The sequence below is a fragment of the Gymnogyps californianus genome, chromosome 2 (genome assembly GCF_018139145.2).
Source record: "Gymnogyps californianus isolate 813 chromosome 2, ASM1813914v2, whole genome shotgun sequence".
Lineage (NCBI taxonomy): Eukaryota > Metazoa > Chordata > Aves > Accipitriformes > Cathartidae > Gymnogyps > Gymnogyps californianus.
In genome coordinates, this window is record NC_059472.1 from 159,017,392 (window position 1) to 159,039,733 (window position 22,342).

General features: G+C 47.7%; 1 protein-coding gene across 1 annotated transcript; it reads right to left on the reverse strand.

The window, feature by feature from the left end:
* Positions 1–12,350: 12,350 nt before the first annotated feature.
* INSIG1 (insulin induced gene 1) lies at positions 12,351–21,817 on the reverse strand. The gene is made up of 6 exons (XM_050890813.1): positions 21,772–21,817; positions 20,945–21,351; positions 18,710–18,834; positions 17,870–18,036; positions 17,292–17,391; positions 12,351–14,662 (listed from the first exon to the last, which is right to left on the reverse strand). Exons 2-6 carry the CDS (start codon positions 21,333–21,335, stop codon positions 14,633–14,635), a joined length of 813 nt encoding a protein of 270 aa, XP_050746770.1. The 5' UTR covers positions 21,336–21,351; positions 21,772–21,817; the 3' UTR covers positions 12,351–14,632.
* Between the last annotated feature and the right edge of the window lie 525 nt (positions 21,818–22,342).

Sequence of the window (22,342 nt, forward strand, 5' to 3'; positions counted from 1 at the left end):
CTCTTTCTCGATTTTCTCCATCCCCTTTCCCTTCCCTTCCCTTCCCTTCCCTTCCCTTCCCCTTCCCTTCCCTTCCCTTCCCTTCCCTTCCCTTCCCTTCCCTTCCCTTCCCTTCCCCTTCCCCTTCCCTTCCCCTTCCCCTTCCCCTTCCCCTTCCCTTCCCCTTCCCCTTCCCCTTCCCCTTCCCTTCCCCTTCCCCTTCCCTTTCCCCTTCCCCTTCCCCTTCCCCTCCAGAGCCCCATCCCCATTCCCCCTTGCTCAGCCCCGCTCAAGTTCAGCGCCCCCCCCGCGCCCCTCCGCAGCGCTCCGCGGGCCTGCGCGGAGGCCTCGGTTCCCCCCTCACACCCGCGCATCTCCGCCGCCTCCCGGCAGCAGCCGGGCGCCGGGGGTGGCGGAACCCCGCGACCCTCTGCGCGGGCGCGGAGCCCCGGCCGCGGGGCAGCGGGTGGCGGCCGCCGGTGCGCGCCCGCGGAACCGGCGCGGCGGCTCGCCGGGAGCGGCACCGCCTCCCCGGGCCCGCTCCGCCGCCCCTCACCCAGCCCTCAAACCGTGGGAACCGCAGCATTTTCCGCCCCCCTCCGCGGCGGCGGGCGCAGTGGCGGTCGCCGCGGTGACGCCGGGGACTCGCCACCCTCCGACAAAGTTACCCCCGGCCGGGCTGCGCGCAGCGCGTCCCCTCCGCGCCTCGGCGAGGAATCGATCCAAACTCTTATTAATTTATTTCAAACCGCATTAAAACCATTTCCCTCGGCTGGGCGAGAGCTTGGGTTTAATTCATTGAATATGCATGCGAAAAGTTTAACGGCGGTAGCAGCCAGGGGTTCAAAATTGCGAAGTTAAATATTTGTTTTTAATTTTCTGGCTCAAAAATTTTAACTAACAGGCAGGATTCCCGCCGCTCTAATGTGCTTGCATAAATGGCTTTGTTATTACTACTTTCCTGCTAAAACAACATTTGCTTCTCGTCCTGACACATCGTGTTTGAAATCCGGGCAGGCGGGCGAAATCTGCCATCTAATATGTAAAACCTGAAATGAGCCTGCCCGGCCGCGGAGCCGCCTCGGCGCAGCGCCTTACCCGCGCACCGCGCAAAATTAACAAAACGTGGCACTCCTATTAGTTTTTAATTAGATTTTCTGATTATAGACATGTTTAAAGGACAAGATTGCGTGTTTATGGAGGGAGATTTCCTCAAGAGTCTATTTGATTAAACGTATTTACAATAACTCCGGTGTTTAAACATTGTCACATTTTAGGGGACGGTTTAATGAAAGTATAATTTTAAGACGGGAAAAAGTTGCAGAGAACCGCGCGCTCCAGCCTACCCCGGGGTTATTTTATTTTATTTTATTTTATTTTATTTTATTTTATTTTACCTTAGTTTAGTTTAGTTTAGTTTACCTTATTTTAGTTTACCTTATTTTATCTTATTTTATTTCAGTCAGACATTACAACCAATAAACCACAGAACCCGGGGCCGGTGGCCCTACAGCCAGACAAAAGGGTCTTTGTCACCGGATCCCCGCGGACAGGAGCCCTCAGGCCCCGCGGAGCGACAACGCGGAGCAGGGGCTGAGGGTGCGCACCCGCGCCCCGCGTCCTCGGCCACACCGCGGCCGCTGCGCGGGGGAGCCGCAAGCGGCGCGGAGCCGCGCTCGGCCGCTGCCGCCTCCGCGGGCGAGGCCCCTCCGCGGGCGGGTGGGGGCCGCTGTCTGTCCCCAGGCTGGGGGTGCTGCTCCCCCGGGGGGGGGGGGGCACAAGGCCCTTTTCTCCCCAGCAGCCAGCGCGGCTGGGGGATTTATTTTTATTTTTTTAAAATATATTTATTTTTTTTATTTCTATTTTCATTTTTATTATTTTTTTGTGGCGCCACTTTTCGTTAGGGTCCCGTCCCCGTTCCCCCGCCGCCATTTCTTTCGCTCTTCGCCTTGCCGCGCTCCGCCCGCAGCCGCGGAAAGACCGCGCCCGGCGGCGCAGGCAGCGGCCCCCGCCCAGCGCGCTGCCCCCCGCAAAGGGCCGGCGGTGGGGTGCGCTGGGGTGCGGTGCGGGGGGGAACGGGGCTCACCCCCAGCCCCATCAGCGCGGAGCCGGGCAAGGGGGGCCCGGTGGGGCGGCACGGCTCTGCCCCGGGGTACACACGCTCTTCCTCCTCCTCCTCCTCCTCCTCCTGCCCTCGGGGCAGCAGCCGGGCAGGGGCACCCAGCCTCCGGGGCTGCCCGCACCCCGCCGGCCCCGCAGCCCTCGACGGTGCCCGGCTGGGGCAGGTCCTGCTGGTGGGGGAGCGAAATCACCCCGGTTCCCGCTCCCTGGCATATCGGCTCTGACATTCCCACGGCTTTATTCTTTTAATTCCGCCCCCCCCCCCCCCAGATGTATAATTTCCCCACGGAGAAGGCTTTTCTTTTTTTTTTTGTTTTTTTTTTGGACGAGGAAGGCTCCATCCAAGAACACATTTCCCTTTTTGTCTTGCCTATTAGATATAATTTAACATAAAACGCCTGTTACAATTACTGATTATACAAGGGGTCCCTTGTTTTTGCAAGGTACTAACAGGATTATCTAACAAGTGCTAGATTTCAAATTAGCCATAAACATTACACTGGAATTCATTTTGCTGCGCTGGAAAGGAGGGAAGGAGTGGATTTGGGGATGAGGGGATGGGGTGGTCTGGGGAGCCCTGTGCCCAGCATCGCTTCCCCCTTGCCCGAGTCGGGCACATCGGGCAGAAGCATTGTCCCTGCAAAGCCTATGAAAGCATTATTACAATTATAAAAATATATATAAAAATTGAAAAAAATATATGAACCCCTTCTAAAGCGTTGTCTCAGGGGGGTTCGGAGCGGCCTGATCCATCCTGGGGCAAAGCAGCAGCTCAGCCTCCTGCCCGCCGCCTTTGCCCGGCCACGGGAAATGGAGGGCTATAAAAAAATCTATTAGAGATGAGTTAATTAATGGTAATTGGAAAAGGGACCTCCCCTACATAAAATCGTCTTTCTCCACAAAAGAGCATTTAAAAATAATCTGAGAAAAAAAGCCCACAACAGCATAATGAAGCTTTTGAGTAAAAAAGCTCATGTTTTTATTGCCGAGGGGAGCGGGGAGAAGGAAAGTCCCGCTAGCCCCAGCCCCGGCCTCGCTCCTGCCAAATCCCGGCGATGGGAGCCGCTCTCCTTGAACGCTGCCTGGGCGAAGCCTTGTGGTCTGCCATGAAACCTGCCTGCCCGGCCACCCCTGCCTGCAGCCCGGTTTTCCTTCTGCATGGAAAACGGCTTTAGCTGGGGAAGGGGGACCTGGAGGGGCTCAGCCCCGAGCGCAGGCTCCTGGGGGTGCTGCTGCAGGGCTGGGGGTCCCTGCCCTCCCTGCCAGCGCCGCCACTCCTCCCCTTCTTCCCATCCTTCCACCAGAGCTTCAACTCTTTAGGCCTGGTGGAAAGTAAATCCTTTTAATGAGTCAAATAATTTTGGACATGAGAAATTTTCCCCCTCTCCTTTGTAATTAGAGCTGGCCGCATGTCTAAAATGATCTGCTTTCCAGAGGGAAACAATAATTGAATTGTTGGGTGTCTCCCGAGCTTTGCAGGGCTCCGGGAAGGCTGCGAGGGAAGCTGAGCCATTCTCTTGTTAGCGCCTGCAATGAGAGCGAGACACCCTAGAATTCAATTACGCAGCTCCTCCAGGAACTGTTATAATTATAACGTCAAGTTGTTTTTTAAAATTTCATAATTACGTTTTAGGATCCTTGCGTGGATGTTTGGGAACGCGCCTGCCCGGCCCCGGCCCCCGCGCGCACTCTCCTTTGCCGCAGCCTCTTCCCTGCCCGTGCTTTGGTCGCATCCCTGCTCCCTGCACCCGAGGGTGCCCGGGGTGCCCTCCCTCCCCATCCCTGTCCCTGGCACCCATGCCACGGCCCCGCCAAGCCCTTCTCTGCTCCGTGTCACCGGACATCTCTCCCAAGCGCTGGGCCACAGCATCACGGCACATGCTGTGAAGGGGCTGGTGACACGTCCCTGTGTCACATCTCCTGTTCATCCCCTCCGATTTCCCTGCCTGCAAAATTGATTCCCACGCACATCTATTCTAGAAGAAAATCAGGAAGAAGTAGATGGGAGTCGCCAGTTACTGACCATTTTGTGTTCAGCTAGTTAGAAATCAGTGTCCAATGTTGTCCTCCCTTCAGTGGCACCAGAGGGGTGAGATTTGGGGCATGCCAGGCGGTGCTGGGGGCCCCTAGGAGTGGGGTACTCAGTATCAGTGCTGCCTGTGCTCAGGTTGGCACCTTCACCTTCAAAAATGCAGACGCAAAGTACTGAAAAACTCTGCCGTTCCTTCAGCAGGTGGAAATGAAAAGCTCCGAAGGGCTTGACGTGCCACTGGCGATGCCTTGCAAGCTAGGGCTGGGAGCGGCGTTGTGTTTGGACGGTGGCTGAGCTGCTTTTAGGCTCTACTTAGAAAAGTGGATCAGACTGCTCATATTTTACATTCCTGCTGAAATGAGAGCACTGTGACTCCTGTCTTGCTGCAGAGCCCTTGTTCAGTGCTTCTCTCCTCTGCCCTCACCACGTGCCTGTTGTGGATCCATGTGTTCTCCTGGACACATGCCCTGGGAAGTCCCTGCCCAGGAACCGCCTGGCCAGGTGCTCACCTGTGCAGAGACCAACCCCGGGCAGATAGGTGCCAGGGCTGCATGGAGATCTCCCGGCTGTACAGTGCTGTTTGAAGGTGTTTAGTGAAGGAGCTTCTTCTGCAAGATGGGCAAAAGGAGACTGAGAGAAAGTGCAAAATGACAGAAGGGCGAGAAGACCAAATGGAGGGAAGGTGGAAGAATCATCAGCTGCTTCTCCGAAGAAATGGTGAGCAGAAAAGCTAAGCCCAGTCAGACACAGTTAGAACACAGGCATTGCAGCACAACCCGTCTTCCAGGTAGGTGCTAAAATCCCGGCATCCTGCCATCAGAGGGATCCTTTGTATCCCAGTTTGGTTCTCCTTGCCAAAGCTGAACGAGACCCAAGAATGTTCCTGAGTTTCATCCAGCCCAGTTTCAAGTGTCAAATCGGGGAAAGGGTCTGACTCAGACTGTGGTGTGGACACTTTCCGCAGAGCTCTTTGCTGAGGTGGACAAGGTCTCCCCAGAGGTGTGCATAGAGGAGTCTGCTGTACGTTGGCCATGTCATTTTCTGTAGAGGGAGAAACTTGACCACGTCTTTAGCTCCCTGTACCCAGCAAAGAGCCACAATGCACAGGGCCGTGCACAGCAGGAGCAGGCGGCAGAAGGCCTGATGTTCTCCCCTCCTACTACACGGCCATTGCCAAGAAAGTTTGACAGCCCCAGGCAGAAAGAGGGGATATCAAAATGAATCCTGGTGACCACCCATCAGCACAAAGACACAGGTGCCACCAGAATAACCTTGTTTTGATAGTGCATCTTGCACTCAGCTGCTCAAACCAACTTCTCCTGAGCTTGGACCCAGGTCCTGAGGAGGCTGGTGCACACCATTGGCTTTATGGACCAGTATCGCTGTCTGGCCGAGGTGCAGAAGATGAAGAGTGTGTCTTGGTCTTTGCAGGTCAGGGCCCCACCTAACAGTTGTGGCACTGGGATGGGAGAGTGGGGAGGAATACGCAATGACTGTGCTGATTTCAGGCTGGGAATAGATTCACTTTTCATTCTCTCAGACAAGCAATTAGAGCCGTCTCCCCAAGCAGTTCCCACCCAGCAAGGAGTTCCAAAATATGAAAATTCTTCCCTTTCATATTATTTTCCAGATGTTCAGTCTTCGCTTCCCTTTATTAATGCTTCTTTTGCCAGGGTGACTCATTTAACAATTAGCTTAGGCATAGGGTGTAGCAGCTGTTACAGATATTACCTGTGCCTCTAAGGCAAAGCTTCTTACCGTTGTTTTTTATCCATCTCCCCTTTCCTTCTAGGCCTTTAATAACGTGTAAAAATATCTTTAAATTAATGGGAAGCTCTGATTCCTCAACCAGGTCAACAGATGGCTCATTTGGACCTGCCTTCAATTAAGCAGGTGGAACATGCCCAAAGAGCAGGCAGGCAAATGCAGCTGTTCTTTCCCCAAGTCCCACTGCAGATCTGATGGGAAAGACTCATTCGCTGGCTCCTGTGTGAGGCTACTTGTTCATCAACCTCATAACTTTGGGTTCAAACTTCTCTCACCTGGCTGCATCTTCCAGGAGATTGCTCCTTCTCATGACCATGAGCTGTGGCTGTGATGACGCTGAGATATCTGTGCATTGTTGGCTTCAGGGTCTACTTCCAATGTTTGATTGTTGGGCAAAATCCTGAAACCCTGGTGTTCCTCAGCTTAAACACTGATTGAAATCTTTGGTTCACATATTAGTGGACATTGAGGGTGCGGTTCAAAACTTGAGCCTAGTGCCATCTCGTTTTAGGATGGGAGGAAACGGCCTCAAGTTGTGCCAGGGGAGGTGTAGGTTGGATATTAGGAAATCTTTCTTCGCTGAAAGGGTTATCGAGCATTGGAACAGGCTGCCCAGGGAAGTGGCTGAGTCACCATCCCTGGAGGCATCTAAAAGACGTGTAGATGTGGCACTTAGGGACCTGGTTTAGTGGTGGACCTGGCAGTGTTAGGTTTACGGTTGGACTAGATGATCTTAAAGGTCTTTTCCAACCCAAGTGATTCTATGATTCTATGATTCTATGATTCTAACTGAGATGTCCCATATCCTCTGTGTGGCCTTCAGTTGCTGCTCCTGGAGGCTATGCGTCTCCTGTGCCAAATCTATCAGCCCCATAGGGATGCCTTGAATACCCTGGGGTGCCTAAAACTATGGTAATGTCTGTGTTTTGCAACTGAGTTCCACCAAGAGAGTCACTAGTCCCCAGGTCGTATCTTCAAGTTTGTATCCAGTATGGACTCATTCATACCATGGTAGGACTCTCATCCCAGAAGCACTGCAAGCTGTCTGAGTAAAGATGAAGTAAAAACTAAGCAATGATGTCAGGATCTGCCCTGGTGATATCAAGTGCTTTCTTTGCATGAAAAGAAAAAATGTGATAAAAATCTGAGTAAAATCATCAGGACGGGTTATCCTGTTAGATACCATTACTATCTTCTTCCACTTCCAGCTGCTAACTCAGCTGCTTACTACTGTGTGGCTCTTTTCCTGATGTTTTTATCCACTGTTACTCAACTTGTTCCAAAATAGCCTTAAGCAAGGTGCTTGGGAGGTGACCTATGGGAGGTTTGGTAGGAGGATTACTCAACAGCTGACCTCCAGCCCTTAGCCGTGACAGTCACTGCTGCTCCGCTATGGCTGTTGCTCCCTTCTGTGAGCAGAACTCCAGACCCGGAGCTGCTTGTGATGCTCAGCACATCTCCAGTCCCACTGACCTCACCTACGATACACCTCATGTCCCCTGTGTTTGAATCCTTTCTGGGATCAGGAGTTCACTGACTGCACTGTCTGGGTGCTTCAGTAAAGCAAGGAAAAATGTTTAAAACCAGAGCTTGCAAAGAAGTTCATTGCTGCAGAGCTCTGCACGGAAACGAATGAGCTCTGCTTGTCTGGACAAGGTCTCTGTTGCACAAGAGAGCCCTTGAAGTTTTGATTTTTGCTCTGTTTACTTTGCTAACACTGGGTAAGTCAGCAGGGTATGTATTCCTGGTGATTATTCCTTAGCTCAAGCTCTGCATCTCCGTTAGCTTCACAGAGATTTCTGGACTATGCTGTCTGATCCTTGCAGGGTAAAATTTGGAGTGGGCTTGCACGATGCTGGCTGGGATGTGTTGCACCTCCTTCCCACACCAGCTCGCTTCACCTCTTCCACCAGCCCAGGAGCCACAAATTTCCTGGAGAAATCGGAGCCCGTTGCTCATCCCACCAGCACGGCTCCACGCCGTGCCCAGGCTCCTACGCCACGGGGTCCTGGTGCAAGAGCTCAGCAGCACAGACCCTCACCAGAAGGACGCTCCACCCCTGGCCTGCCAGCTGCACACCAGGAATGATCAGGGATCACAGACAGGTTTTCTTGCTTTTGGATGACATCAGGTTCAAATTATACCTAGCATTAAATTCAACAGTAGCTTGTTTTTTATAAAGCAGCAACAGCGCAATAGGTACTGGTATTAAAAACTGAATGATGGCTTGTAGGTTTCAGAGTTAACAACAGCCTGAGGTGTCCCATCTCCAAGAGCTGCTGTTTGAAATCGCGGCAGTCTCCGGTACAACATGACAGCTATGTAGCTGGTGCTGCAAAGCTGCTCCTCTGAGCCAGGGCAGAACAGGTGAGAAAAGTTTGGGGGTTTTTATGTGTTTTTTTAAAAAACCCCTTCAGTTCACCTTCTGAAATGCAATTGTCAGAACAAGGCAGAGATTCTGCAGAACAACCCAGCTCCCTGCTTGCTCCCCCAGGCACCGAGATGGGGGATGCAGGTCCTTCCAGCAAGCTGACTTTTTTATTGTGGAAAGAGGTTCAGAGACAGGCAGGACAAGAGGGGGAAAAAAAAAAAAAAGCCTTGAACAAGCTGAGAGTAAAGTCTGAGAACAAAAAGGTCCAGACAGCACAGCGTGCAGACTACAGATCTGGCACAGGTATCTGCTGCCTTTCAAGCCACCATTGGGGTGGCACGGAGAAAGGTGAGGTCTGAAGGGTGGGGAAGCCAGTGTTGACCCTGGAGGAGGCTGTTTAACTGGGAAGGGGCATGAAGGAAGAAGGAAGTGATTACCATGGGCCAGGAAATAAAAGATTGATGAGGGTGGCGAGTGAGCAAGGAGATACTTAGCAGAAGTGATCAGGAATTTTTTGAAAAACCTTTTTCTTTTTTGGCCAAAAAATGCTGATTTATCAAAACAAAAGATAATTCCCAAACCAGCACATTCTTATGAATTTCTGTAACATGGAAAACAACCAGGAAAAAAGTTTGGTAATTGAAATTGCTCATCCCCTTTCTATAAAAAAGTGTGGTTGAGATTTTTGAATTGGTGAAACTTTGTACTGTTAGACAACTTGGACCACTTTTCAAAGGTCAGAATCAAAACAATGCATTTCAAGATGGTAACAAGTGTTTCAGTTGATCCAAACTTTGTGCTTGGAGGTCTTGTCTTCATGCAAAAAAAAAAAAAAAAAAGGGTCTGGTGTTGTTTTTACTGCAGTCAGTGGCAAATCTCCCACAGCCACCTCTGATGGAAGACTTCTGTCATCACTGGAAGAACGGATAGTGCCGTGTTTGGGCAGTTGCCCGGACGTACATGACAGCCTGTGGTGACAAGAAGCAACGTGAACCCACAAAACCCCACATCACGGGCCAGACCAACAGATTTCAAGTGATGAGCTGAGGAGCACCCTAACGTATCCAGGAAAACCCGAACCTCAGTGACCTCTCAGTGATCTCACCATCTCCTACTCCTAAATGACCTCCGTTTGTAACATAACATCTCCTTCGTGTCCAAGTCTAAGGTTTAGAACTCGCCCCCCCCAAAAGGGATCACAACCCCCTTGGTCAGTCCTGCATGTCCCAGCAATTCTTTGGTGATGAGTAGGAAAGGCTGCAGGTACTGCTGGGCATGTTCCCAGTTGGTTGTGGGCCTTTCTGCATTGCAGGGTAAAGTCCTCTTCAAGCTATGGTTGTCCCAAGCCACCTGATCTGAAGCTTTCTTAGGTCTCTCTGGCACACTGCAATTGAAAACGCAGCCAGAAAAGCCACCAGACCTTCTGTCTTGAAGAACTCCACGGTCACATGAACAACTTACATTTCTGCAGGAACATCTGAGCGAGCCTTTCTGTCACAGGCCCTTACTGGATGGGACCTTGACTCTCTTGTGAGTCCAGGCTATTTTAATTTTTGGGCACCTACTCTAAGGTACCTTGAAAAGGATGAGCTTCCTGTGCATGCATATGCGGGTAAGAGACATACATAGCCTTCAGCAGGACTATATATATATGTATTTTAAACTAAAGCTAGTTCAGCTTGATACTACTAGAATATAGCCTTCAAGGCTTTCTGAACAGGGCTAATACTATTCAGGGTGAATAAATGTGACCTCTGTGAAGTCAGTCAGCTTTTGCTTATACCATAATGTCAGCTGCTGTGATGGCACTAACCCAGATTCAACCCTGTCTTCAAGAGTTGGCCCATGCAATCTGTGGCCAGATTCTGCAATGCACGAACGTCTGCTCTTCTACCTGGTGAGAACCTCGAGAGAAAGGGTGAAAAAACCCTTTTCTCTTCTCCGTCCACCCAGCAAAATGTGGGCCAGCTATAATTCGTTCTGTGACTATTCCAGTTCTTGCTGTTTGAGCTACTCGGCTGCTTTTGACCAGTGAGAAAACAAATAATCAACATCAGCACAAACAATACTCAACATCTATTGCTTTTGGGAAGAGGAAGCTTGGAGCATCCCTGGAGCAGCTACAGGAGTTGGGCTCCCCTTCCCAGCCCCAAGCCATGGCAGGCTGGCCCAAGAGATACTTGCCTGGCTGTCACAGGGCAATGCTGGAGCCACTGGCCAGCCACTGAGCTGGGAGAAAATGATGTAGCTGTGTTTGATTTCTGTGCAAAAATGCTGATTTGTAACTGGTATTCTAATGCCTAGGAAGCATAGCAAGTTGGTGTCATCTCTGTAGCACTTCTCTGATATTTAATATAACAATATAATGGCACTCAAACTACTTAATACACAGACATGACACTGTAATACAGAAAACATGATTTGCAGCTGGAGAAAAACTTTACTGACTAAAACTCAGTAAAGCTCTGACCCTTTATGACTTTTTGGGTAGTAATGCATTTTTTAATAGAAATCATCATACATACTTTGAATTCTGCCTTTGAAAGTCAACCAGAGCAGGCCAGAAGCACCATCACGACCTACAGACTTTCTGATCACACAGATATGCAATAAAACCACAGTCCTCATGCTTATGTAATTCATCTGTCTCCCATTTGTAGCCCATGAAGACAGAAGAACATTATCACTGCACAACAGGAGGATTTAAATGCAGGGAGAGGACTCCAAACCAGGTGTGGGGCAACTCATGTGCTATTTCATTGCCCAGAGAAATCACCATTGCCTATAGGTACCTTTCTTGACCTTTTAGCTGGAAGAACCTGTTATCACCCACACCTCTCTCAGCTTTCCAAGATAGGGCCCTCAATGACCGCTTATATAGAAGTATGCTTTGTTCAATTAGTCCAGCATGTAATGCTTTGTTCTCATGAATTTTGGAGCTACTCTGACTTGCAGTAAGGCAATTGAGACTTAATTTCATTATTCATCTCAATATGTTCCTGCTGTATTCAGAGAACAGACTATGGGCCCTCCTGTGGCTAATTTAGCACCTGCAAATCCCCATGCCTAAAGCCAAAGGCTGAATAACCTACTGAATGAATTTGCAGGAACTATGCACAGGTCAAATCATCACATTTGCTGGGAAGGCTTTTTTTTTTCCTTCAGAAACTTTGTACACACTTTCCTGTCTCAAAAGGAGACCATCACGTCCTAGTTCTCCAAGACCAGGCTGTATCCCACAACTTTTTTTTTATATATATTTTTAATTCCTTTTGACAAAATCTGAGCAGAGTTTCAGGGAAAACAATGTACCTGGAGGATATGGGCCATCCTCAGATTGGAGTTATTAACCTCAGCTGCCATGGAGCAGGCACTGAAGTTAAGCAAACACAGGCTATTTAAGCTAAAATAGTTAAGAAGTTCCTAATGAAGCCTTCTTCAGCTAAGCCAACAGACCCTGCACTGATACGAAGATTGATCAAAAAGCCATTCTACTCTTTCCACCACAAATGTAGCAGCTTCTAGAAGTCTGAAATAAATATTTAAGTGCAGTAAAATTGAAGACATTTTGTCTAAATTTGCAAGATGCTATCTTCCCTAAATCAGATGATGCAAGTTTTAGAATTGCTTAGCCTTATCAGCTGTGCTTACTCATTTTTACGGTTTCCACTCTTTAAGATGCTTCAAACTTTAGTAATCATTACTGCAGATAACCAAGCCACAACAGGAATTTGCATGTTTACCCTGCCCCCTCTGTATTTTGTTTAAAATTATGAATTTCAGCATCTTGGAAGACAATGGTAGTAAGATTCTGTACCTTAAGTCACATAACCATAACATACACTTATGCTGCTTTCTTGGTACCATAGCAAGACTGTTTTTCTTCAACTGTATAACCCAGGCTGGAAGCCCCTCTAAAAGCTAATCTCTCCAAGCTCAGTTTAGGATTTTTGTTTTTTTTTTTTTTTAAACCACTGGGTATGCATGACTGAATATTTGTTATGCAACCATAACAACTGTCCTTTCCAAGAAAGATTCCTGCTTAATGTGAACACAGAGAATCCAAGGCAAACATGACTTGATCTTAAAACTTTAATAGTAAAAAAAGTGTAAAACCAAACACACTGCTGAAAACTTATCAGTAAGAATGAGAATTTAAGTGTTCAAATTCAGAATAGTGCAAATTTTCTTCACTCCCCTCCCCACCTCTTCCAAACTTAAATCACTTTGGTTAAGATACTCAGAAGTATTGGCAAAAAATGAACTTTTGACTTACACTTTTGGCTGTATTATTTCTAGCACATACAGATTTAGTTTCAGTCTTTACAAATAAATCTTAAATACTTCTCTATCAATCAGATATCTGTAGAGATCACTGTCATCTTTACTTACATCTGGTTTTCTAACGTTTTGAAATTGGTTTCAAGATGATTACAAAACTGTCTCCCCAGCAGGCAGCATACTTCTTAAAACAGCTGAGCTGATCCAGTCCTGATCTGAGGACCTAATTTCTTCAAGTAGTCCTATAAAATGTGATTATTTAGGTTTTAAACATTTGAGGAAGGATCTTATACCAATGAAATTACTCTTGATTTACACCAAAGCAAGATTAGAATTGGGGTCCACTCTGTAATATAGACTTTGTGCTAAACTTTTCCTGCTACAAAAAAGCACAAGCAGCAGTTATAGCATTCCCTTAGAAGAGTGAAAACAGCCAGAACACTGCTACCCGGCCTCAACATCTTTTTTGATGGGTCAGTCTTTAACCAATGCCTCTAACTATATCTGAAGCCATGTAAGATTGGAAATGAACACAAAAAAATTGCATAATACAAAAAGGCAAATCCATAAAAGTTTACAAGTACACCATAACCACAAAATGGGAGTATTTCTAAAAATTTGGGTTCAATGAAAGATACAACAAAACTAGCTTTACTAGTTAAATAAATTATTGCTCCATTTGACTCCATGCAGCATTGAAATGAACTCAGAACCCTTTTCTCTTTAATCTCTCATAAGAAATGATCGATATTGAAGAGAACATGAGGCTCAGATTTACTGTACATTGCACTTCAACTTTAAGACCTAATACTTGCTATTTAGGTCTCCTGTGGTCTAAGCTATCAAATGAATACGTTGTGCTCACCAGAACTAAGTATTAAGAAACACCAAATGTTTAATGTAGTGACATAAGCACTTTTTTTTTTTAAGAAGGCAATCACAGATTGCAAGTTCTATAGGGTTGTGAAAAAACAAGTAGTGATCTCTTTCAGAAACTAAACTGAGAAAACAAGCTGTTTGCTATTCTTCACATACAGTTTAAATCACATTTTAGGCCCACTCCTGTTTCCAGTCATTTCAGTCAAAACCCCGACTCAAACAGAAGCAAGATCAAGGACACCTCTAGGAGGAAACTACAAATCTAAGGAGTTGGGGGCACATACTCAATGGCCAAACAATGGCCTGCAATGCACATTTTTTCAGTGACACCAGACATCTGAGATACCTAAGACCTCCTTCAGTGAGATACTGAAGCGTATGTCTAATATTAAGCAGGAGTACTCACACACACTTAAATTTCTTAGTGAATTGGGGCCAGAACTTGATTCTTGCAAATCTAACTGCAAGCTTCAGAAGTAATGAAATTTCCAGTCAGAATTTCTTGATAAAGTTCACGTTTGAACAAGATTGTCTCCAGTGTTCACCTATTGTACTGAAGTAATTTAGGAATTCCAAACTAAGTGACTTCCAACCTTTCGTCCCTCCAACCTTCTCCACCGTCAAAGACAGAAACTTAATGCAGCATTACAAGTAAGGGCATGGTTCCTTCATAAGACTCCTAAAAGCATTAGTGCAATGCCTTTGATCTGTTTTGATCACTCTTATTTTTAAATAACCCTATTTTTTAATGATTTGGATAAATACTATTCCTATTAAATCATACTTCATCATTGTTAAGCACCATCAATCTACTTCCTTTGGGCACTGATACAAGAGCTTGTAATTAAATTTCAGTTTCAAGGCTTTAAAATACAGCAGCTGCTTCAATAACTTACATTGGAATCTAATACTTGGAAAACTGCCACTTAGCCTGAACAGTTGTATGCAACTTGGTGTTAAACTCTTCCAGAGAACAGCCATACGCAAATGCTTATGCAGTAAATCAGGGTAAGATTTCAAGATAAGCAGTTAATTTCACTTGGCTATTCTAAGAGTGAATTAATGTTTTTTTCTTCCCACAAGTCATTTGTGCAGTGAGCCCATAAAGAGATTATTTTTTCTAAATAATCTTCAATTTAAAACAGGAACACATCTTCATAATGTTGTTTTCACACTGGCATCGTGCTCTCTTCTTCAAAGATTTAGTCATTGTGTGGTTTCTCTGGAATACCCTATGGATAAAAATCAAACACGTTATATTTTAATGCCATCTGACAAGTGACTACATTATGCAGTACTTTCAATAATTAAATAGTCAACTAACTTCAGTTAGGCTGACAATGACCTAGCAGACATGGCTTCTTATAAAAGCTCAACAAGGACATGCTCCTTAACTGTGGACAAAAAGAATCACTATGGGTCTGTACTGCCTCAATTAATGCATCTGATAAATCCATCTACCAATTGCACTGCTTTTTATAAGACTTTGTTAGCTTTCCTCCCTATCTCAGTTTATTTCTTAGCAGAAGGTACACAGTGCTTCACTTAATGGGCATTAATTCAGTTTTTTAACAGCCCTCTTTCAAACTGTCTTCAAGCATAAGTTACTTTATTTTCCAATCAAAGCCTGGTATCAGATAGACTTACTCATTTCCTCCTAAGTTCCTTTTCTAGTATGAAACCCTGTAGTATGTCAGTGTAAGAAATTTAACCAACTTTTCTTTAAAACAAAGCTTGTAATATGTTCTTCTCATTCTAGAGTCAAAATGCAAATGTATTTGCAAGTACTGAATGCGTTCACAGTTCTGCAGCTTGTAACAGTAGCAAACAATAGATATTTGTCAGGTCCAAATTCTGAATACCACCCGAGTTTGCTGGATGTTGAGAACGATGGTTACAACTCCATTAAATCCATTTAACCCAGCTGATGAGCACTGACTGAGCAACTTTAGGTGTCATAATGACCAGCGAGAGCAGATGGTGGCAGCAGCACCTTCACCTTTTCTTTCGAAATCAAGCTATTAAGGAAAATGTTGGATTTCATCCTCAAGCTGATAGTAAAAAAAATCCCAACAAAACAAACAAAACCCAAAACCCTCTGCTAACAGCAGGTTTGCTTAAAGGTAACACTGCACTTGGTTACTGCATGTAAGCTCACTTGAAATCCAGTGACTGAAAAGCAGCAAGCATCTCCCAGCTAACATCTCTCAGGATGGGAGGTGATGTCTCAGGGACACTTCTCATTCTACTTCCTCTAATTTCTTTTCTAACTGCAAAAGCTAGACAGGGGCTGAGGAAGAAGCGAGGCAACTTTACTCCACTGGAGTAATTTCCACAGGTGCCACCTTCTACTCTAGACATGCCCAGAAAATATCTACTGTTTGATCTGCAACTGTCACATGCAGCCAAACAGCTCAGGGACTACAGGAGAATATAGCTACAAAAATAACTGTTTTATTCAGGTTTAGTTTAAAAAACACAATATTCCATCTTCTTGCCACATTCGTAATGGCTGACAAAACAGACTGATGCTTTTGGGTCATCTCTATAGAAGAAAGACCTAGTTGACTGAATGCTACCATTCTATTTTAGAAGTGGAATTCTTTGAATTTCCAGCACTGACTGTGAAGTTAAGATCGTGACCATGGTCCTGGGAAATCTAACTTGGTAGCAAGTCAGCATGAAAGAAAAGTCTCAAAAACAGGAGTAGATTTGCCCCATGCTTTTTTTTTTTTAAAAAAACCCAGCCTTTTCTACAAGAGGCTATGTTAATTTAGTGTAACTGAGAATCAATACTAAAGAAATTGATCTTTAACGTTAACCAGTGGTGGTCAAGGAACACTGCTCTCTTCCCCAGCTTGTCTGCAAGCCTGTCCATCTGCAGCATCAAGTTCAGCCTATCCACATTAGAAGTACATTAGCACCCATCCACTGGGTTAGCAATGCTAAGGCAGAAGAGACAGAAAGTTTCAGGAAAGACAGCTAGCTTTAGACTAATCTTTTTACTCACTCATGGTTCAGTCCCAAAAAGCAGCTCTCCCCCTTACTAAACAGTCCAGAGACTAATATTTCAGGAACTCCCAAGTCTACAAATGTCCTTCCTTCAGTAAAAATTAAAGGCACCTAAATCACAGCAGCCTTAGAGAAGTTAATTACTTGAAGGATATTTTCCAGCATAAAGAACTTATGTAGCAAAGAAGACAGAAGTTAAATCAATACAGTATTAATTATAACTATCCATCAGTGTCAGAACACTTTTTGCAGCCAAGCCTTCAGCTGATGTGCAAGCATACAGCCAGGTTTACTCTTAAGTAAACTACAAGGAAATAATTAATTAAGAACCTAGCAAATGAGATAGTAATTTATACTATATTATCCCATATATGGAGTGATACTTGAACTACATCTTAAGTGACCAGAAAGAACATATTTGATTCTACAGTGGTAGCATTTAATGCTATATAGGGACATTTCCTTTCATCTACATAACAAAAATGCTTTACTGCATAATTAGACAAAGCCCATCTTGTGTCTCAGTTTTCTAGCTACCTTAGATGTTAATTCAAAGTACTGATAGAGCAGGAGTGACTAAGATTCTCAGCAGAAGCGGTGTACTGATTCCAGTCTTATTTAGGCTGTTGCTGGAAAAAATTAATACAGAATATACTCAAACACTTACTAAGACAATTCCCACTCTACTGGCAACACAGGTTGTACACTTACATTTCAACTCTTGGGAAGATACCTATTTATCTCTGTCACTTTGTGAGTCATACCCTTAAAGGCATAGTTTGTTCTTGGACTAACAACAATGGAAGGTATTTGGATTGTTAAAGGAAATGCTAATTATACAGTAATTACCATAGCCAGTTGGCGTCCTATGTTTCCTACAGTCACACCTCCTGAGAAAAATATACACGGAAGCCAAGAACGGATGTAAAGAAAATCTGGGGATGTATACCTAGTAAACAAAAGGAAATAAGTTAGAGACAAGTTATGATCATCACCTTACATACTGTTAACAAGATGCTATAGAATTCTCTCCCTGGGCCCAAACAAAAAAACAGTAACATAGGAGAAGAAATAGGGAGATCAAATTAAGTCTGTTAACTTAATAAGCTTCTAAACCCCAATGTCCTAGCCAGCAAAATTTAGAAATTCTCTCGAGAGCCAGTTAATGATATACCAAGTCAGCAGAAGTTCAGTTTGGTGAGTCGTTACCACTTCAACACACATCCCAATTTGTCTGCTCCCCACCCTCCATCCCCAGTTCTCAATCTGATCATTTGGAACAACTGGACGATTAGCTGCCTTAGACAAATAAAATGTCTTATAATAAAGAACATGCCAAATATGTTAATAACTAACTTCCAGTGCATGTGCACCCATTTTCAGTTGAGACATGATAGTTGAAATAGTATTTTAAAAGCATAACTTACTGATAAACACCATTATATACAAGAAACTGGGTTATCAGAGTTGCTACAAAGGCTATTGTAATTCCAAGTCCGAGACCACTTCTTGAACGATCAAATGTCCACCAAAGACCCAGTGATAAGGCTGCTAGAGTCAGGGACAGCTGGATGTTGTTTGCAAAATCTAGTTTCTGGAAAAAGGTGTTAAGGACAATCCTTTTAAGTCTGCAGACATCCTGCTGCTGAAACTGAACAAGGGAGAAACTCAAACTGAAAGTGAGCATGATTCTGTATCTCTAACACAATGCGTTAAGGATGTGGTTTTCAGACCTGCTGAGCAGTCATAGCTCTTGTTGACTTTGACCGCAGTGTGAGTGCAAAGGCAACATCAGTTTTTGTCACATTGAGCACCTGAAGAATATACTATATTGTAATATATTTAACTTTTATGGATTTTTGTCTCAAGTAACCTAGTTACCCCTGCTGATTTAACTTTTCTGCTCAAACCACCATTATCCAACACAAAGAACACTCTTGCTGAACAGTTCAGTGTACCTCACTAGTTAACTATTAGATGTAGACAACACACAGATTAAAATAACACAACTTAGTATGTCTGGTTTAACTGCAAGCATGACAGTATATGATGTCTATCTCTCCCCTCTCCCAGAACCGCCCCCCAACTACTTTTAAGTGAACTGTGCTTAAAGTAACTACTGCAGTGTACTGCAGGTCTCACAGTTTATGTCTCTGCCAGTAGCACCATCCTTACCTTTGTAATTCTCCCAGGTGCGAATGGGAGAGACTGTTTCATGACAACAGACTAAGCACATTGAACAACAATGTAAACTAGTTCAAGGATACAGCACTTGCATGGTTAATGCCAACGAAAACTGCTATACATCGCATTACGCTGGCCCACTCTCTCTTGAATTTGTGTGGTTCCCCAAGGTGGCTGTCAATGCAGGGATACAGCAGGCCAACGACAGCTGCAAGAGAAGTAACACTGCTTGTACTAACCGTTATACAATGATTACTTCAATATTACTAAATATTAGTTTGGCAAGTAAGTGCTTGACAAAGTAGTGAGGTGCTTATCACGCTACCGTAAGCCTAATAAAGAAAAGACAATTATTACCCATCCCGCTTTAGGAAAAAAAAAAAGCCACTCTAACAAGCAATATTCTGTTTGAACCTTCAAAGCAGAGATATATATTGCAATGTTAAGGTATCTGGCTTCAAGCTCCTTTTCTCCCATGAGCATGTATCATTTGACATCCTAAGCAGATGCTTGTTTTGTACCAATAAATAACAAAGCATAACAAAAGCTTAATTACAGTGAGGAATGGAATATGCGTTTATTGCTCACGCGCAGGGCAGACAGTTTTATGAACATGACTCATTAGCTGTGAATCAGGCCCTGAACTAAATATTTGCCTGGACTCAAAAGTTTCTTGGCAGAGCTGCTTTCTCTCCTTCTGCTGGGCTGTAAGTCAGCCTATGCTCCCATCCAAATCAGATGAATTTTGATACCAAATAGAAGCAGAGCTGAACTTAAAGAAGCACCTGCCATCAGTCAGGGAAAAATAACTACTCATATTATTAACCAGACAAAGTTTTTATCTTCATATCCTCCCCATTTTTCTCAGCCTTATCAGTCTGCAAATTGGTTGCAGAAGAAAAACACAGGCTAGTGTTAGCTCAGTTGCTAGCACAAATACTAGATGAGTTTCAGTCTTCTAAGCCTTGCAACTCCATGTGTTGTCACCAACGCCACGGTTAGACGTGCTGCTTTAATTGTATGTAACATGTACGTTTGTTTCCTTTCCTACCCCTTTTTTCCCCTCCTTAAACTCCTAAGAGGAGTAACTTCCACATTAAGAAGGCTACAAGACATACCATTCTAAGAAAAACAGGCAATCTGATGCTCAGTTTCATTATTCTGATGCCAGTTACCAGCACTTTTACCCTACCATAACAGCTAAATGCCAAAGTTTAATCCGTGACAGGACTACGAGAACTCTCATCGGAGCACATCCCATGGCAATCTCTTTTTACTACGCAGTTTATCATTCATTCAAGTTTATGATTTATCATTCATACTCCCTTACTATGAGGTGCAAATAGCACACGACACTATCACTGCATTAAAAAACAACTATGCAAGAGTTGTTTAAAGTACTTTCCATGCAAATTTAAAAAAAGATTACAGTGGGTTTATTCCCTAAGATTTAACGCCTTTTTAATCCCCCAACCCTTCGTCAAGGCCTTATTTTGTTCTGACAAGGATAGGAGGGACTTATTAACGCTAGCGCACCGGGTAAGTGCCGGCTGCTGCGCCAACCGCACCGCCAACCGCGGTTTTCTGGGGTATTTCGCGCTGCGGCTCTGGAGGTGCCCCGGGACGGCGGGCGGGCAAGCGGGCACGGCGGCGGGCAGGGCGGCGGGCAGGGCGGCGGGCAGGGCGGCGGGCAGGGCGGGGCCGCACGTGACTTCCTTGTTTTCGGCCCAGCCCGTGGCCAGTTCGCGCCGGCAGCCAATGGCGAACGCCGCCCGCCACTCACCAGTTCGCCGGCAGCCAATAGCCGGCGAGGGGCGGTGACGCGCGGCGGCGCTGCACGGCGCGGCCCCACCGCGCCCACTCGTGCCCCGCCGTGGGGCGGAGGCGGGCGGCGCGGAGGAATCCCGCACTGAACTGACACTGTCACGCTGTCACCGGAGAAGCACGGCGGCAGCTGCGTGGGGAGGGCGGGTTTCCACGCTCGCCTCCGCGCCACGGCGCTGGAGCTGCTCACTCGTGCTTCCAGACCACACGGCGCTGCAGGAAAAACACACTTCGCCCACGCTCGGCGTGCACCAGCTCCAAAAAAGCGTTCGGACACGCGGCAAACGCGTGGGTGCCCCTTGCACGTGGATAAAGCTGGAGCAGGCACGCACCCTTCCAAAAGCCAGAGTTCGCATCGCCCGCTGTGTGATGGAAGTGTTAAGCTCCCACACACACAGGTCACAAATTCAGCCCCACCGCTTCTCCTCCCCACGGGAGGATGGGGGGGGGGAAAAAACCCAAAACCAACCCACTCGTGGAGGTCAGCAACTCACCTGCTGCTGTCCCGCAGCACGGGGGCACCCACCAGGCAGAGGAGAAGAGAGTGGAAATCACTTCGTCAGGGAACAGAGTCACATTTCTCTGGATCTGCAGCAAGTTCAGCACCAGGGCCATGAAAGCACCGACGACGAAGAGGACCACGCTCCTCTGCACCAGGTGTTGACTCAAGTTCAAGGTGCTGCTGCTGCTGGTGCTGCTGGCACTGGAGGTGCTGGGGCTGCGTGCTCCGTGACCCACCAGCGTCAGTGAGGGGCTGGAGACGGAGGAGCTCAGCATCTCGCCCACCTTGGCGGCCAGCCCAGCAGCCGTGTCCCCCAGCTGGGCTTTGTGCCTTCCCCTGGCAGAGCAGGAACAGCTCCAGGCACAGTTCTCCAACCTGGGCATTGGCTTCACCGGAGTCCTGAAACACACGCACCGGGACAGGCTGTTAAAACCCCCAACAACGGCTCAGGTCGATCCCTTACACACCACTGACACACGCCACCGCCTCCTCCTCCAGCATCAACCAGGCTCCAGAGGCACCGGGCAAACGACCCAGCGCCCGACGGGCCGGGGGGAAGGCGGGAGCCCTGCAGGAGCGAGGTGACCTGACCCACCTGGGCAGCCACAGGGCCAGGGGCCGCGCTGCCTCGGCCTGGCAGCGGCGGGGTCCCCGGCCCCAGGGGAGGAGGCGGACAGGGACCCTCCGCCCGCGGCTCCCGTCAGACCCGCGCTGCCTCCGGGACGGGGTTTGCTTCCCGGCTCGGGGGCGTAAAACCGCCCCCCACCCCGGCCCTCTCCCCACCAGGCACCGGGGGCGCGGGCCTCCCCGCCCTCTCACCTCAGGGGGCTGCGCCCGCTGCTGCCGCTGCCGCTGCCGCCGCCGCCTCCTCAGCCCGTGGGGGACGGCGAACAGCCACCACTCTGCCGCCTCCCTCCCGGCTCGCCGCCGCCGGCCCGCGCCCCGTGTAAGGTTTATAAGCCCCCAGCCGCGGGTGTCACGTTACCCGCCGCCGACCTACCCGCGGCCGGAGGCAGCGACGGGCCCGCCGCTCCGCTCCGCCACCCCTCCCCTCGGGCCGGGCCGCGCCGGGCGGGGCGGGGCCGGGCGCGAGCGCCGAGCGCGGGAGCCGCCGCGCCAGCCCGGGCGCCCGCGTCCAGTCGGGTGAGGCGCCGCAGCCAATCCCGGCCGGGCGGCTGATATGACGTGCGGGACACACCACCCGCCTCCCCCCCCCCCCCCGCTCGCACCGCGGCTGACGGCGGCAGGACCGCGCGGCGCCGCCGCCTCGCCCCCTCCCCTCCCGCCCCGCGCCGGGCCGCGGCCAATGGCGGGCGGGGCGGGAGCGCGCGGAGGGCGCGCGCCGCCTCGGGGCGGGGGGGCACGCGAGGCGGCCTCAGCGTTCGGCCGC

Bases quoted from the DNA above. Each gene is read 5' to 3' on its own strand.
- INSIG1 (XM_050890813.1), bottom strand. From the start codon at position 21,335: ATGCCCAGGTTGGAGAACTGTGCCTGGAGCTGTTCCTGCTCTGCCAGG. The intron at 18,835-20,944 runs GTGAGTTGCTGA...CTTCTCTTGCAG, and splicing joins GTGCTGCGGGACAGCAGCAG to CTGTCGTTGGCCTGCTGTAT. The intron at 14,663-17,291 runs GTAATTACTGTA...TTTTATCCATAG, and splicing joins TAGGACGCCAACTGGCTATG to GGTATTCCAGAGAAACCACA.